General features: G+C 35.6%; 2 protein-coding genes across 2 annotated transcripts; one reads left to right on the plus strand and one right to left on the minus strand.

Moving 5' to 3' along the window:
- Positions 1-1,142: 1,142 nt before the first annotated feature.
- LOC110745778 (Serine carboxypeptidase S28 family protein) lies at positions 1,143-5,021 on the minus strand. The gene is made up of 10 exons (XM_021945915.2): positions 4,487-5,021; positions 4,215-4,401; positions 3,905-4,038; positions 3,707-3,819; positions 3,473-3,596; positions 2,905-3,057; positions 2,633-2,788; positions 1,921-2,000; positions 1,782-1,831; positions 1,143-1,645 (listed from the first exon to the last, which is right to left on the minus strand). Exons 1-10 carry the CDS (start codon positions 4,919-4,921, stop codon positions 1,506-1,508), a joined length of 1,572 nt encoding a protein of 523 aa, XP_021801607.2. The 5' UTR covers positions 4,922-5,021; the 3' UTR covers positions 1,143-1,505.
- A 3,808-nt stretch (positions 5,022-8,829) lies between these two features.
- LOC148293618 (uncharacterized) lies at positions 8,830-10,054 on the plus strand. The gene is made up of 2 exons (XM_088254540.1): positions 8,830-9,898; positions 10,050-10,054. Exons 1-2 carry the CDS (start codon positions 8,830-8,832, stop codon positions 10,052-10,054), a joined length of 1,074 nt encoding a protein of 357 aa, XP_088110666.1.
- The last annotated feature ends 8,334 nt before the right edge of the window (positions 10,055-18,388 follow it).

The raw sequence follows: 18,388 nt of genomic DNA on the forward strand, positions 1-18,388 counted from the left end.
AGTCCACATGTTATGCTTCAAAATTCGTCACATGTGCAGGAGACTGTGGAGATTCAAACCTAAGATCTCTGGTATGCAAATTAAAGCTTTTTTCATTAAGTTAGATCTCGTTTGCCATCAAAATACTTTTGGATTAGAGAGAGGGGAGCTTGTTTCACAAAAAGTTCAAAACTATAATATAAAAACCCATGTGCACTAGTTGTTGGTTGATGATAAAGAGTATATTTACCCCACATCCCTTGAAAATAGATAAAAGCTAGAACTATCTAAAATGATATCAACCAAAATAAAGATACGACACGTAATTGAACCGAATTGTCAGTAATTACCCACCTGTAAACGATGGAGGTTCTCTCTCTATAAATTTGGGAAATAAAGTTGGAAACTTTACGTAATTACCAATTTCGAATACAAGATAGGAGAGCAAATGACGAAATTGCCAATTTTTGTTATAGCTGTGGTCGTGACAACACTACTTCTTCTGGCTACGTAAAGTTTGGTTGGGCTATACCTCCGGCTTGGGACTTTTTTAATGTTTGGGCTTCACAATATAAATTTGTTGTTGGAGACGTCTTAGGTATGCAAAACTTCTCTAGTTATGAAAAAACAAAATGACTGAGTATTATTAAGGTTTGATTGATGCCTTTCTTCTGTTAATTAATATTTGTTATGCTTACTATTTTCGCTATTGTTGTTAATTAGCTTATACGATGATTCTTTCCGACAGATTTCTACAATAATAAGCTACCAAAGCTTGGCGTGGCTAGAGTCGGCCTATACCAAGTGGTACGGACGATATGAGTTTCAATTCAGATATCCTGGCCCTTTTAGCACGAATGAGAAGAATTGAGGCCGGGGACAAAAATTAGCTGTTTCTATAAAGAGTCTCATTTAATAACGGACACTGCTTCCCTTATTCCCTCCACATTCTTACTTCTTGCAAATCATAGTTTGACACATATACAAAAATAATTCATCAAAAACACCAAAAGAAAAATCTCTACTCATATTTCAACCTGTGATTGGCAGGAAAGTAAGAGCTCCTATTTCCAAGGTAGGAGACAAGTATTTTCCTTTAATGACATACAATTCCTAATCTCGAAACTTTATCCCTATGATGGAATTTGAGTGGATACATTGGATTAAACAAAATGTGTACTTTTAAGTATATGTTATTTCATATCATAATGATGAAGTATATGTTATCAATGTCATGACAAGTCCAAGGACAGAGAAAATAATCATGACAATGCTAAAATGGCGCACTGCCTTGACTAATTGGCTGAATCCACATTTACCCAAAAATAAAAAACAAACGGAAGCTAGGGCCAAGGCCATGTGAGGCCAACGTACCAGCAAATTTGTCCTTCCATTTCTTAAAATGAGAGCATCCTTCGAAGGAGAACTCAATATATACACCCAAGTGTTGTAAATTTGGTGGTGGTAGCAGTGAAAACACACAAAAAACGATGACTGGGAATTTACACATGCAAATTTAGAGACCTCTACATGTCAAATTTTGATTTACTTTCTTGATAGAATTTCTCCAACCACCCCTCTATCAGCTTAATTTCAGTTGCCCTTTGCTCTACCAACCATTCAGGATCTTCTTTCTTTGAGAATCGCAAATCTATGTGGTGGGCACCTGATAATCAAAAAACAAAATAAATGAGCAGTTAATGGCTTCCAAGCAATTTTTTCTTTTTCTGAGTGCTCTGCTCTCAGATGACAACTATAAAACAGATCTATGGTTGGCTCCAACTGTTTAGAGTAGAAGATACCTTCTTCGGTAACAAGAGCAATGACAGTTTCTGATACATTCTGCAGGACACTGTGATAGATATCATTAACAGCCATTAGAACTCAAATAATGAACTTTTGATGGCACTAGTTGTTGAATCAAATAAAAAGAACAGTTACCTGCCACCACTCCATGGATCCAATAAGCCATTGGAGAAAATGATATTGCTTCCAAACGATTTCAAGGTGGCCTTAATATCCTTCAAATTTAATGCCCAAGAGTATCAGTATCAAACTATACAATTTGAGAAGGTATGAATCATATGATTATGTCAGCACCAATGAACAGGAAAAAGTAGCTAGAGATACATGCTGTTGTTACCCACATTCTAGGAAGTAGTTGCTTCAAATGTTCAATTTCGAAATTTCAAAGATTGAAGTTGTAACAAATGTGAAAACAACTACTTTGAAACACTATAAGATCGGAGGTTAATGGTTTCACTTGCATGGTAAGTGACAAAAGTAATCTAAATTATACCCAAAGTGTTCAAATTTATTTTGATCAAAATATATGGCCAGACCAGTACATTGCAGCAGATTTATTTTGAAAGAAAAATCATCCTCTATTAACTCATAGGAGGTTACACAAATACTAAGATAATTATGTGATGTAATAATAGGATGTCTACCAAACACTATCAACTATCAAACCAAGGAAAAGATAGGATGAATAAGGGAAAGAAATAAGATCATCATGCAATGAACCAGTACACATAGACACTATTTCACACTAAGTAATTAATATTTAGCAACGGGGATGATCAAATGATCAAATGGAAATATACTTTGAAGTGGAAAGGATAAATAAATTCATAACACATCATCCTCTTACATGCCCACCAAATTCTGTTGTGATCCATGTAGGCCTTGGTTTCGCATTGTAATCCTTCCAGCACTCCTCTTGAAAAGAAGAGAGATTAAAATCATAGGTTTGAAACATGCTTGCATTCCGGCTACTAGACATGGGCATAACCATCTCTGTGCAAGCCTGTATAAAAGAAAGGAAATAACAGAAGACATTCTATTACAGGAATTTATGAGTACTTAATTTCAACCATATGTTAATTTAAAAAAGAAAATACTATCACTGTAACACTGATAGACCTGCCAATTCCACCCATCCGTGCCAACGTCGGATTCATCTTCCAGCTCAAAGCATTTAGCTTGTCCAGTGTAATTGTAGAATATGCTTACACCTTCAAATATGCGCTCCAGTGTGCTAGTCCCATCAGGACAACCATCAATCTTTCTGCAAACCTACTACAAGAGCTAAATGACTATTTTGATTTGCAGCAGAAGCAAAAACCATTGCAGAAATCTTGCTATACATGTATTCAAAAGCAACACAACCCCAACAGGGAAGACTAATTTCTGGTCTTAATTCCTAAGATTAGATACAAATAACAAAAGCTAGCGACAGACTATACTGGAAGTGGCAATTATTGGCAAACACCTTAATTGGGAAAAACTTTTTTTTTTGTCATGGCATTGCAGTTGAAGAAAACATAAACCAATGAGAGAAATTATTTAATCATCAAAACAGAAATAAATAGCACAGAACCTAACTTTCTACATTATTTGAGACAGAATATTATACTTGAAATAGATACGCAGAAGACACCCTGGTATGCGGAAAAAAGGAATAAACACAGTATACTCACTATGAACTAACCTCTCTTATCGGGTGTCCTGGCAAAGGCATTACAAAGTCAGCAGCATATGGGTAGTTCACCATTGCCAAATAACTATACGCGGAGTCCAACCAATTTGCAAGATCATCGGTACTACTTAGTTCCCTGAAAAATGGCTTTAATCAGCTGAAACTCAGTGGCCAGTGAAGAAAGACCATTTCCATTCACCACTGGGAGGATAAAAGAAAATGCAGTAAATTGCACAGATTCCTTACCGACATAAATGGAAAGTTTTTGTCAGCTGGCGAAGGCCATTTTGCTTCTTACCCTCGGTTACCAATGCATCCCAGGACTCTTTTATAGTGTTAAAGCAGCTGCTGCTTTCGCGCTAGGGATATAAGATGGAGGTTATAATACGTCACCAAAAAACTCATACACCATGAAAACTAAGGGAAAAGAAAAACACAAGTTACCCTGAAATCATTAGAAACGATATCGTAAAACGTTTCTGGTGGCACAATATCTTCGAATTGAAGAATTGGCGCCGAAGAAGCAAGTGCACCAATTGCAATGTGAGGATACTTAAGCCTCATCCAGGCTGCTAACACTGTTTTCAAAATTAAAGCATAAAAAGGGCATCCCACCAAAGAGACCATTTGCTTATTTGTGCTAATTCTACACAATCAATACAATTGAATGAATATATCACACATTTTTATAATTTCACCAAAATCCAAAATAACAGCAACTTTCACCAAAACAGAGCATTACAAATTTACTTACTTCCGCCATAGGATCCACCGAAAAGCACGACGGGGCAACCTTCCGCCGACAAATTTCGCTTGAGCTCCGTGATTAATACGGCAAAATCGGCCAGGGCTTGCTCGGCCGTGAGAAACGACAGCGTACTGGCATTCTTATACGCCTCGTCTTTATTCCCATACGGCATGGACTCTCCATAGTACCGGTGCTGCCAAATTCAGAAAGCAAATTAATTTTTGGTCTTTGACTTTTTTTTCTTTTGTAATTTTCTCGGGAACCAAACACAAACTTACTTCGGGAAAGAGGATCATAGCTCCAAATTGTGGGGCGACTTCCCAGACGAAGCCGGTGTTTTTGGCGAACCATTCGATGCCACCTTCGTTGCCGCAGTAGAAGAAGATGGGGCCCAGTCTCTGTGGGCCCACCCAGTGCTCGGTGTTGATGAGGTACCGCTGTTGGAACCTCGGGGAATCCGAGAAGCTGAAATGGTCGAGACGCTGAGCGAAATATCGGGTTTCGTATCGGATTTTTGGTTGCTGTTGTTGTTGTTTCGGTGGTTGAGGTTGTTTTGGTGGTGAAGAGCTTGAGAACTTGCCCAGGAAGCGTGGGGCCCATCTGGAGGAGGGGAAATTGGACGGTCGTGATGCAAGTGACAGTGGAGATGAAGTGATGATGGTGATGATGAGGAAGAGAGAAAGAGAAAGATGGGAGTATTTGGGCTTTGCCATGTTTGCTGTTTGAGGAACTGAACTGGTTCCTGGAGAGCTGTTGCGGCTGAAGGGTCAGCTGGAGGGTCAGCTCAGGTGGGTGCGAGAGCAGCGTAAAGTAAAAGCGACTAGTAAATTTGATTAATGTGATTTGACACGTGGGATGATGTTATTGGAATCATTTTGTTTTTCTTTTTGTTTTTTTTTTGTTCAAAGAATCTTTTTGTTGAACTGTTAACTATTGACTAAGGGGCTAAACGAACACCACATCAATCTTGGGCTCTGGCTGTGGTTTCAAAACGTTTCGGGCTCGTTTGGTACGTCGGACTGACATAGACTGGATTAAATTTTGAGACTGTTTTGGATTGGCTTGGTCTGGCCTAAGTTAGATAACATTTGTATTGCATTTGATGTAAGTTTGATGGGACTAGGACTAATTTTTTTTTAATTTAAAGGTAAGTTTTTTTTTTTGTTTTTTTTTTTAAAATATGATTTTTATTTTTATTTTTTTGGGAATGTGAATTTTTTTATTATTCTCATATAAAACTTTTCTTTTTTCAGAGTCTCTTTCTTTTTCTTTCTCCTGCGCACCGCCTTGCTACTATGTGCTCCTCCTTCCTAGCACAGTGGTGGTCATCGTCTCATTCTCCACTTATTCTCAGTCTTTTTTTATCTGTGCCTTTTTTTGCTAGAAAATTTTCTCTCCTTTTCCTATTTTACGGTATTTTCTTCTTCTCCTTTTCTCCCTCTGCTCAAGAGGCTGTCGCCGTCTCCTGCAACCCCAAGCTATGAAGTCCTCGTTGTCTGCCATTGGTGCGTACCGAAATCATATGGCTGCAATTGTGGATTTTCTTGTTATCTGAGTTTTGAATGGAAGTCAAGCGTACGGTGCTCATCGAAACTGACTAGAACCGTGTGGCTGTGATGGTGGATTGGGGTTGCTGCGTATGGCTGTGACTGTGGGGGTTTGGATCGGTTGCAAGTGCTTGGGTGATCAGTGGTTATGGATGGCGCTTGGGTGGTTGGTTGTTGGCTAGCGCTTGGGTGGTTGCAGACGCTTTGGTTTTTGCAAGCGATTTGGTTTTTGTTGGCTAGCGCTTGGGTGGTTTATGTCTGGTCCGCCCTTTCCAAGCGGGATTAACTAAGAACACATAAGGAGGTGTTTTTGGTGGGGCCAGTATTAACAGTCCCACTTAAAATTAGAACCGAGTGAAAACAAACATGGGCTACTTTTTTGTAAAGCCCCGCCAATGAATCTGTTTTGGGCCCAAAGGTAATTATAACTTTTTTTGGTTGAAAAAACTAAAAAAAATCATCATACGATATAATCATACATTAACAGTCCGTTAGCCAGGACCTCTGTGGTCCAAGGGACTTGTGGTCACCAACTCTTGGATATAATAAGTGTTCAGAAAAAACTAGTTAAAAATCAAGATATTAATTTAACTTAATTAAAAACCGAACTTTAAAAAATAAATAATAAAAGTTCACTGGAACAAAAACGCGTTTAGAGGAGAATATCATGAACGTATTCTTCCTCCCATCGCCGCCACAGCACCTCCGATTCCGGCTTCGTAGATGTGAAACCCCATATTTTTAATATTTCATAAATTAAATAATTACAATTATTAATCTCCAAAAATTATATAATTAATAATATATATATATATATATATATCAATTGTATAGTAAGTTACGTAAGGATAGCTATTAACTAATAGCCATTCAAATGTTATTGCATGGTTTTATTCATTCCAGCACTATTCATCATTATTATTATATATACTTACTTTACAAAAAGTATTAGAAAAACTTATATGCATACTAAGCATTTTTTGCAAACTAACGTGTTGCTTGGTGGTGTCCTCAAAATCCATTAAGGCTTGAGGTGTAATAATAGTAGATTTCCTACATATAAAAACTTGTTAGGAGAGTGCTCACAAAGCACTCTACCAAGCCAACGCAAAAGGCTTTGGGAGTCTAGGAACTTGTAGAATTATTATGTGGCACAATGTTAAAGCTTCAACCAAATCTTCTTTACCGACTCTAACTACTATAAATAGTCCTACATAATAGCTTTGGATCATAAGTTCTTCAAAGTTATAGTAGTCTCCTACAAAAAAAAACGTAGACAAAAGAATTAAGTGTGGAGAGGTTTTGAAGAAGTTCAAAGTATTTGAGCTTACAACTGGGAGTTATACAATAGCTTTGGATTTGAGGTAGGGGTTCTTTCTTGGGGAGGTTATGCATAAATTGATTTAATTAAATATTGTGAACACTATATTATGCTTGGTAATATTGTTTGATTATTATCCTTGATATTGGGTGTTTACATGATTGTCAATTATCATTATAATTTGATTAATATTGACATGTTCATATGTTGTCAGTGGTGTTTGGAATTTTTGGGTTGATAAATAAATTATGGGAATGAGGATAATGGGAAGAATCTTTTGTGTAGTTGAGTCTAACCATTGTAGGGACCAAGTTCAGGCGAGCCCGTGTGCACAGTAGATTAGGAAATCGGCGGTATAATTGTCGATTGGGTGATTTGGGCTTGGAGATCAATGGTATGGACAAGATGACTAGCAAAAGGGGAATTATGGGATGATTGAAATGGGTGTTAGTTTATATAATGGGGCATTCGGAATCACAGTGGTAAAATGCATGGTATGGGACATGCAGATTTGCTTGCCCTATTATATAGATTAACGGGTTGGGTAGAATTGAAGTTCATTCATACACTACATAATTTGTACATTAAAAATCTCACTAATCATATAGGGCCCCTACTGAGCATGTAATGCTCACCCCTTAATGAATTTATTGCAGGTTCTGAATCTGAAGTTTAGTTGTGACAAGAAAACAAGAAGAAAGTGTTGCAGATAGTTTTAGATGTTTTGTTAAAAGTCTGTATTTTTATGTTATTTTGCTTGTAAAATCACAATGTAAATTACTCTGGTTTAAATAGAAGTTTTATGTTTAATTCTCATGTTTCTTGCTATTTAAATTTTTAGTTTTAGTTTTTCTTTTACCTCACACTCTCAATAATTAAGTGAATAAATTGGGGTGTGACAAGTTGGTATCAGAGCATTAGGTATACAATCCTACAAGATAGAAGTTATCATTTAAGTTATTTTTAGTTTAGAAATTAAGATTTAGAAGTATAATTATTTTTTTTAGTTTTGTATTTTAGATACTGATATTTTGGTCATGACAGATCCTATGGAATCAATAGAAAGTGACGACACTTTTGGAGGTTTCCATTTATGCCCAGAAGGACTGTTACCATTAAACATAGAAAACTATAACAACAACCTGAGGCATGGCTCAAAATTTTGTATGAAAGAAAAGATAAGGAGTACTGCCATAAGGAGACATCGTTACCCTCTCTCAATGCAGCGACAAGTAGCGATGCATAGTATTTGGTCAAGGAGAGAATTCTGGGATGGTGCCTATGAGAACATACAGAATGACAATATTTATAATGCTGCAATAGTAGAACTTTTAGAGGAAAGTGGTAATCAGTGGCCACCATGTAATTACCAACCACAACGAGTCCCAAACCCTCCAAGTGATAATGAAGATTTTGCTCAGGAACCTACTCATGAGCCTACTTGGGAGCCTACTGAGTCAATTGGATCAATCACTAGGCCTATAGAGGTTCAGTCACCATCCGAAGTGATTATTATCAGTTCGGATGAAGAAAACTAGTACTGAAGAAGGAGAGTTGTATAAATGTTTATAGTTGCAGAAATAAAACCATCAGGTTATGTAAGATAAGTTTAAGTTTTTGTAAAATTGTGTGTGTCTTTGTAAAATTTTGTGAAATATAATAAATGAGTGTTTTGTTTATTCTTTCTCCTAAATTTATATTTTACTATTTTATAATATTGTTTTTAGATAATTTTTCTTTTTATTTATTTAAGATGGCTGAATCTGGAAATGAGTTCAATGGAAATGCTGGAGTAATCTTAGCAATTCAGGATATGGCTTCTGCAATTAGAGAAAATAGTAATCAAGATCGTCATCATGAAATTGAAGAAGATCGAGTTATGAGGATACAAGGACAATTTCGTAAGACGAAACCAACAATATTTAAAGGTGAACCAAATCCTATGGCAGCTGAAGAATGGTTGAGGCAAATTAAGAGAAAGATGGATAATCAAAGAATTCCTGAAGACATTAGAGTTGTTATTGCTTGTACCTATCTGGAAGGACAAGCATATCTTTGGTGGGAATCAATTCTGAGTATGCCAAATACTGAAATTACAACTTGGGAGGAATTCGAAAGTATTTTCTTGGAAAAATATTTTCCAAGTACTATGAAAGCAATGAAAGCAAGGGAGTTTGTTAACCTTGTCCAAGGCAACTTAACTGTTGATCAATATCAATCTAAGTTTGAAGAACTCATGCGTTTTGCACCATATATGATCCCTGATGATGCAACAAAAGCAAAACGATTTGAAGAAGGATTGAGACCATCAATTTTGGAAAAGGTTGACATTTTGAAGTTAAGCAAGTATGCTGATGTGGTTGATAGAGCACATATAGCGGAGCAAAGACCTGAAACCAAGAGAACTTGGGATTCAAGTAGTGGACAAATAAATAAACGGACAAGATTTAATACTCCTCAGTATCAATCACAAGAAAAGTTCGGACCACCACTATGTTATTACTGCAAACAAGTGGGACATGTAAAGAGATTTTGTCCACAGTTACAAAGGTATCAAGGACCTCATGTACAACAGACATTATATCGTCCTCCACATGTACCTTTTCGTGCTCCACCGTCACCTCAAAGTTATACTACTTTTCAACCTCAGTCTAATTGGGCAAGGCCAGTTACTAGCCAATCATCACAACGTCCAGGAGGACAATCTTCTCAAATTAGACCAAGGGCCCCTGCAGTTGAAAGGAAATCTGGACAATTCACACAAGGAAGGGTTTACGTTATGGGAAATGTGACAGATCAAACTGAGCCTAAGACAATAGAAGGTATGTTTTTGGTATTCAACTCTTGGGCTAGAGTATTATTTGATTGTGGAGCTACACACTCTTTTATATCCACATCTTTTGCATCAATGCTTGAGTTAGAATCTGAAAATATGAAACCTTCTTTGTTAATTGGATCTCCTTTGGGTGGTAGTCTAGAAGTTGATAAAGTATGTAAATCTTGCATGATAGAGATGTCGGGCCATAGAATTGTTGTTGATTTGATGGTATTGGAAATGTTGGAATATGATATTATTTTAGGAATGGACTGGCTTACAGATTACCAAGTTACAATTGACTGTGGTAAAAAGAGAATTACCATCAATACTCACAAGGAAGAAACATTTAGTTTCCTTGTGAAAAAGGAAATCCAGAAATATGGTGTTGGAGATTATAGATATTTGAGTCAGATAGCTAGAATCGGAACTGAAGAAATAGAAAACTCTCCAATACAACTTATTCCTGTAGTAAAGGAATTCAGCGATGTTTTTCCAGAAGATTTGCATGGCTTACCTCCAGAACGTGAAGTAGAGTTTGCTATAGAAATATACCCAGGTACAACACCTATTTCTATACCTCCTCATCGCATGGCCCCAGCTGAACTAAAAGAACTTAAGGTACAACTCCAAGAATTACAAGCAAAAGGATATATCCGCCCTAGTACTTCACCATGGGGTGCACCTGCTCTCTTTGTGAAAAAGAAAGATCTAACTCTTCGAATGTGTATCGATTATCGTCAATTAAATAGGGTCACAATAAAGAACAAATATCCTTTGCCTAGAATTGACGATTTATTCGATCAATTAAGAGGTTCTCATTTCTTTTCAAAGATTGATCTTCGATCTGGTTACCACCAACTTCGAGTCAAAGCTGAAGATATACCCAAAACAGCTTTTCGGACCCGATATGGGCATTATGAATTTGTAGTCATGCCTTTTGGATTGACAAATGCACCAGCAGCATTTATGGATATGATGAACCGAATTTTCCGACCATATTTAGATCAGTTTGTCATCGTATTCATTGATGATATACTTATATATTCCAAGTCGCAAGAAGAACATGAGGAGCATTTGCGAATTGTTTTACAAACATTAAGGGAAAATCAACTGTATGCAAAGTTGAGTAAGTGTGAATTCTGGTTGAGACAAGTAAGATTTTTAGGACATGTAATTTCCAATGAAGGTATTTCAGTTGATTCTTCCAAGGTAGAGGCAATATTGAATTGGCGCCAACCAAAGAATATCTCGGAGATACGTAGTTTCCTTGGATTAGCTGGTTATTATAGGAGGTTTATAAAATATTTTTCTCGAATAGCTGCACCAATGACCAAGCTGACCCAAAAGGGAGTGAAATTCATATGGACCCAAGAATGTGAAAAGTCATTCCAAGAATTGAAAACTCGATTGACTACTGCACCAATACTGATTATTCCTGAACGGGACATAGGGTATGTGGTTTACACTGATGCATCTAAACAAGGGTTAGGATGTGTTTTGATGCAATCTGACAAAGTAGTAGCTTATGCTTCTCGTCAATTGAAGAATCATGAAAGAAATTATCCAACACATGATTTGGAGTTAGCAGCAATTGTACATGCTTTAAAAATTTGGCGACATTATTTGTATGGTGAAAGATTTGAGCTTTACTCTGATCATAAAAGTTTGAAATATCTTTTCACTCAGAAAGAGCTTAACCTGAGACAAAGACGTTGGATGGAATACTTAGAAGATTATGATTTTGGTCTACATTATCATCCGGGAAAGGCTAATATAGTGGCGGATGCTCTAAGTAGAAATACACATGGATTTGTAGCAGGACTACAAATTCAAAAATGGAAGATGATGAGTTGTATTCAAGATTATGATTTACATGTGAACGTACATGAGTATGGTGCTTACCTTTATAACTTGGTAACAAGACCAACTTTGCTAGGAAAAGTTGTTGAAAAACAACAAGAGGATGACACCTGTAAATCAATTCAAGAGCAAATTTTGGATGGAGATAAAACAGAAGGTTGGACCTTTCATGAAGAAAATGGTTTAAGGTATTTAGGTAAATTATATATACCTGAAATTCCAGAATTAAGGAATGAAATTCTTCATGAAGCTCATTACTCATCGTACGCTATTCATCCAGGAAGTACAAAAATGTATCAGGATTTACGTCGTCAGTTTTGGTGGAATGGTATGAAGAGAGATGTAGCAAATTTTGTATCAAAATGTCTGACTTGTCAACAAGTGAAAGCTGAACATCAGAAACCCGCTGGCCCTCTTCAGCCTTTACCTGTTGCACAATGGAAATGGGATCATATCACAATGGATTTCGTAACAGGTTTACCACGATCACCAAGAGGTAAAGATGCAATATGGGTTATTGTAGATCGTTTAACCAAGTCTGCACATTTTCTATCAGTTAAAAGGACAGATTCCACAGAAACTCTTGGGAAATTATATATTCGAGAGATAGTGAGATTACATGGAATTCCTATTTCTATTGTTTCTGATAGAGATTCAAAGTTTACTTCTCAGTTTTGGGGGACTTTGCAAAAAGCATTGGGAAGCCAATTGAATTTTAGTAGTGCATTTCATCCCCAAACTGATGGACAATCAGAAAGGACTATCCAGATCTTAGAAGATATGCTAAGAGCTTGTGTTTTGGATTTTCATGGAACTTGGGAAGATCATCTTGCTTTAGCAGAATTTGCTTATAACAACAGTTTTCAATCCAGTATCGGAATGGCACCATATGAAGCACTATATGGTAGACCATGTAGATCACCTATATGTTGGGCAGAAGCAAGTGAAACTGTTTTATTAGGACCTGATCTGGTACAAGAAACAACAGAGAAGATCAAAACTATTAAACAACGCTTGCTTACAGCTCAATGTAGGCAGAAGAATTATGCTGATAAAAGAACAAGGCCATTGAAGTTTAATATTGGAGATCATGTATTCCTTAAAGTTTCACCTCGAAAAGGAGTTAAAAGGTTTGGAAAGTCTGGAAAATTAGCCCCACGATTTATTGGACCTTTTGAAATACTACAACGGATTGGGGAAGTAGCTTACAAGTTAGCACTACCACCTCAACTTTCGAATGTTCATAATGTGTTTCACGTCTCTATGCTTCGAAAATATGAACCAGACCCAACACATGTTTTAGATTGGGGAGAACTAAACATTGATGAGCAATTATCTTTTGAGGAAAGACCAATACGGATATTAGATCATAAAGAACAAGTGTTGCGGACGAAGACTATTCCACTGGTCAAAGTCCTTTGGTTACAGGGGGATACAGAAGAGACGACATGGGAATTAGAAACTGAGATGAAAGAAAAATATCCAGAACTCTTTCTTTGATTCGGGTAAGTTTCAAAATTTCGAGGACGAAATTTCTTTTAAGGAGGATAGATTGTGAAACCCCATATTTTTAATATTTCATAAATTAAATAATTACAATTATTAATCTCCAAAAATTATATAATTAATAATATATATATATATATATATATATCAATTGTATAGTAAGTTACGTAAGGATAGCTATTAACTAATAGCCATTCAAATGTTATTGCATGGTTTTATTCATTCCAGCACTATTCATCATTATTATTATATATACTTACTTTACAAAAAGTATTAGAAAAACTTATATGCATACTAAGCATTTTTTGCAAACTAACGTGTTGCTTGGTGGTGTCCTCAAAATCCATTAAGGCTTGAGGTGTAATAATAGTAGATTTCCTACATATAAAAACTTGTTAGGAGAGTGCTCACAAAGCACTCTACCAAGCCAACGCAAAAGGCTTTGGGAGTCTAGGAACTTGTAGAATTATTATGTGGCACAATGTTAAAGCTTCAACCAAATCTTCTTTACCGACTCTAACTACTATAAATAGTCCTACATAATAGCTTTGGATCATAAGTTCTTCAAAGTTATAGTAGTCTCCTACAAAAAAAAACGTAGACAAAAGAATTAAGTGTGGAGAGGTTTTGAAGAAGTTCAAAGTATTTGAGCTTACAACTGGGAGTTATACAATAGCTTTGGATTTGAGGTAGGGGTTCTTTCTTGGGGAGGTTATGCATAAATTGATTTAATTAAATATTGTGAACACTATATTATGCTTGGTAATATTGTTTGATTATTATCCTTGATATTGGGTGTTTACATGATTGTCAATTATCATTATAATTTGATTAATATTGACATGTTCATATGTTGTCAGTGGTGTTTGGAATTTTTGGGTTGATAAATAAATTATGGGAATGAGGATAATGGGAAGAATCTTTTGTGTAGTTGAGTCTAACCATTGTAGGGACCAAGTTCAGGCGAGCCCGTGTGCACAGTAGATTAGGAAATCGGCGGTATAATTGTCGATTGGGTGATTTGGGCTTGGAGATCAATGGTATGGACAAGATGACTAGCAAAAGGGGAATTATGGGATGATTGAAATGGGTGTTAGTTTATATAATGGGGCATTCGGAATCACAGTGGTAAAATGCATGGTATGGGACATGCAGATTTGCTTGCCCTATTATATAGATTAACGGGTTGGGTAGAATTGAAGTTCATTCATACACTACATAATTTGTACATTAAAAATCTCACTAATCATATAGGGCCCCTACTGAGCATGTAATGCTCACCCCTTAATGAATTTATTGCAGGTTCTGAATCTGAAGTTTAGTTGTGACAAGAAAACAAGAAGAAAGTGTTGCAGATAGTTTTAGATGTTTTGTTAAAAGTCTGTATTTTTATGTTATTTTGCTTGTAAAATCACAATGTAAATTACTCTGGTTTAAATAGAAGTTTTATGTTTAATTCTCATGTTTCTTGCTATTTAAATTTTTAGTTTTAGTTTTTCTTTTACCTCACACTCTCAATAATTAAGTGAATAAATTGGGGTGTGACAGTAGATGACCATCTGATGATATGATGTTACTCGAGCCACCCATAATCAGTTGAATGCAAAGGCATAATTTGATTTTTTTTATTATTATTATTATTTTGACAAACCTAAATAGTTTTTCTAATTTGGCTCTTTCACTTTTTCGGTTTCTACAATTGGGTTTCCTCCTCATTTACTAGTTAACATGATTTCCATGAATCTTTTACCATCAAGAAGCGGTTAACACGTGAACAGGAAGCGGTCATGGGTGGGCATCCTGCAATTACATCATCTGAATTTATTTATTTTTGCAGACCTTCATTCATTTGTTTCTTTAATTATAGTTTTCCCTTTGTTTATTACATATCAATCACGTTAAATTGCGAGGGGATGGGTGGATTTGGATTTTCACGTTGACGACAGAGTCAGGGTTACTGTGGCGGCGATGGCATTGGAGTTGCTGTGGCACCGATGGAAGGAAGAACCAATTCCTGATTTTTTCTGCTCTGAACGTGTTGTTTGAGTGAAGTGTTATTATTTCTTTTTTAACTTTTAATTTTTGGTTAAATTAAATTAATATCTTATGCAGTAAAAGTAAAATAAAATTTATTTTTAAATAGATTTTTGTGAACCCGTAAATCTAATCTAAGGGTGAGTGACCACAAGTTCCTTGAACCATAGGGTTCAAGAGAATGGGACTCCATACATTAAATAACAAGGAAACGATGTTTCGGAAAGAGATTCTAAGAACGGGAGCTTATCCAATAAGAATTTTTAATCTCAACTATTCATACAATGACTAAGATTAGAAGTCTTTAACCAATCTTTTTTTTTAGGTACATGATAGTATTTTATTGATATGATGATCACAAATAAAATCAGGCTATGTAGCCTACCCTCTCAACCACAAGTGGAAAAAGGAACATTGCCCCTGATAGAGAACTCATCGCCCCCCAAGATACATATCCGTAAAAAACTACGTGCAGCCAATGCCTCAACATGAGCTGGGAATATGGTTTGTGAGTTTTCTGCATATGTAGGTATATTAATTTATGTTGTCTTCCTATTAATAAGGTAACACATTTTATATTTCTACTCGTGTCTCGACATGTAAATCTCTGTTCTTCATTTTGACCTTTTGGTTAAGTAGATTAATTTATGTCAACTTTGATTTAGTCAATATGAGTTATGTTTTTTACCCGAACAATGTTTAAAGGTCAAATTCAAAATTTAAGCGTTACAATGGCTAAAATTAAGGACTTTTAATTTGTTTCCATTATTTACCTTCAATGGTAAAATAGCCACATAAAATAAGTAATACATGCAAATTGCGCATCGATTCAATAAGTTCAATACAAGGATTTTTTTTTCAACACTTTTAGCATGAAATGGGCCTATATATAATAAAAGACCCCTACTTTATATGTACTCTTTGTGTCCTTGTTTACCATGTCGGGCTGGTAAACCTCACTCCATCATGCCTCGTTTCATTGATCACTTTCTATTATTTGTGCTATTTCATAATTCCATCATATTTTAGGCAAGTTCGTAAATCTTTTTACAGATTTCTACGATCGTAATGGAAAGACTAACACAGCTAGAGCCTAGAATAAACAAGGAAAAGTTCATGCACTGTAACCTCACATATGCATATCATGTGTGGCGCGATCTTTACTTGATGAAGTGATTAGGGATTTCAAATATAACAATTAATTGGAAGCAAATGGTAATGAGATTTGTGTCAAAACAACATAATTCACAAACAGATAATAAATAATACATAATTGTGAGATCCAATCACATTCATTAGAAATGTGCTAATCTAATGGTTTAAAACTTTTGTAATAAATACGGTTGTATGAATTCAGTCATATGTATTAATATATAATTTTCAATGATGGCCTTGAAAAAACCTAAAAGTTATAATTTGCACATCTTTTACACATCTTTTCAAGTAGTGTAAACTGCAAAAGGTTCTCTATAAATTTTGAAAATGGAGTTAAGAAACCTTAATTACAAATTTTTAAACACTAGGTATGAAAGCTGTGAGTTTTATTATAGTTGTGGCAATGACAACAATATTGATGCCTACACTAGAATCTAAAGCATATCAAGTAGGAGAGAACATTGGTTGGAACTTGGACTGTACCTCCAACATTGAACTTCTACACCGTTAGGGCTTTACAGTATGAATTTCTTATTGGAGACGAACTAGGTTTGTATACTTGTTTAATTATAAGCCAAAAAATTGATTAATTACAATGATGAAACAAAGCACTAATAAATATTCCAACCAATTCATTTTTCCTACTTTAATTTTTGAATACTTTTTTTTCTTTTTTTTATTTAAAATATATATCTTTGGAATATTTGGTGGCTTCACTTTGTAAGTTAATATATTAACTACATGAAACTCTCCAAACTAATAGGCATTTTTCAATTTCATATACATGATTTGTTGGAAATTTACAAACTCATATATAAACCTTTGAAAACCCTACAAATTACCTCCATCGTGAGCCAAATTGTTAATAAGTCTGTTAAATGCCTACATGAAGAATTAAGAGTACCACTTTTATGCTTATAGAATTCCAGGTAAGAAAAAAATATTTAAAATCCGAATTTTCTCTTCAAAGATAAACTAACAAAATAATATTCATATATATATAATATAAAATAAAAACGCAGCAATCCCCACCCTCCATCCCCAAACGCAGCAACACCCACCCTCCCCACAACCCCGACAGCCAACTCATACACCATCCTTCTCCCTTGTAAATGTCCAACAAATCGTGTATGAACTTGAAAAATGCCTAAAATATAGGGAGTTTTATGTAGTTAATCTTAATATTTAATGTCTTTGTGGTTTGTGCCAATGGGCTCTCATTTAGTGAAAAAAGGACATTGACTTGTAGACCTTGGTAGCATGTGTGTGATAAATCTCCTCTTCTTTGTAGTTTAGATTATAGATTGTATTCAAAAAATGTCTGAGTGTTTTGTGGTATTGCATACTCTTGTCAATTAGGTAATTAAATTGTATAATGATTCTTTGTCACAGAATTCTACGATAACAATGCGAAGACTAACGTGGCTAGAGTAACCAGGATAGATTTCCGGATTGTAACTTCAGTAATGCAGTTCATGAAAAGTTTGGACGATATAAGCTTCAAATTAAACGATCTGGAATGTTTTATTTTAAACCACAAATATCCTGTGGCTAACGTATGAAAATATAAACACTTAATGCAATTTCCTAGGTGAGAAGCTGGAGAGAATTGGTTCGTGGTGTCAAGTTTACTTTGGGATAAAAACAAGGATAAGGAACAAGGCCTTCTTTGTGTATTCCTTGTATATTATTCTTTCAAGATTTCACAAAAGAGAGAGAAGAAAAGGATCCCTTTTTACGAGGGAAACTTTCATGTAACGGGGATAGCAAAACAGTGATATCCTCATTATAGGTAAGTTTTTTTGCCTTTTTACAAGCATCACAGGTTCTATTTATAGGAAGTTTAAACAAGATAATTTACGAGCCGGTCACCTCGGCTCGGAGCCGAGCCATCCATGTTACACCAAGCTGTCAGGTGGAGGACGGTCGGAGTTCATCC

Source organism: Prunus avium, chromosome 6, assembly GCF_965620075.1.
Source record: "Prunus avium chromosome 6, drPruAviu1.hap1.1, whole genome shotgun sequence".
NCBI lineage: Eukaryota > Viridiplantae > Streptophyta > Magnoliopsida > Rosales > Rosaceae > Prunus > Prunus avium.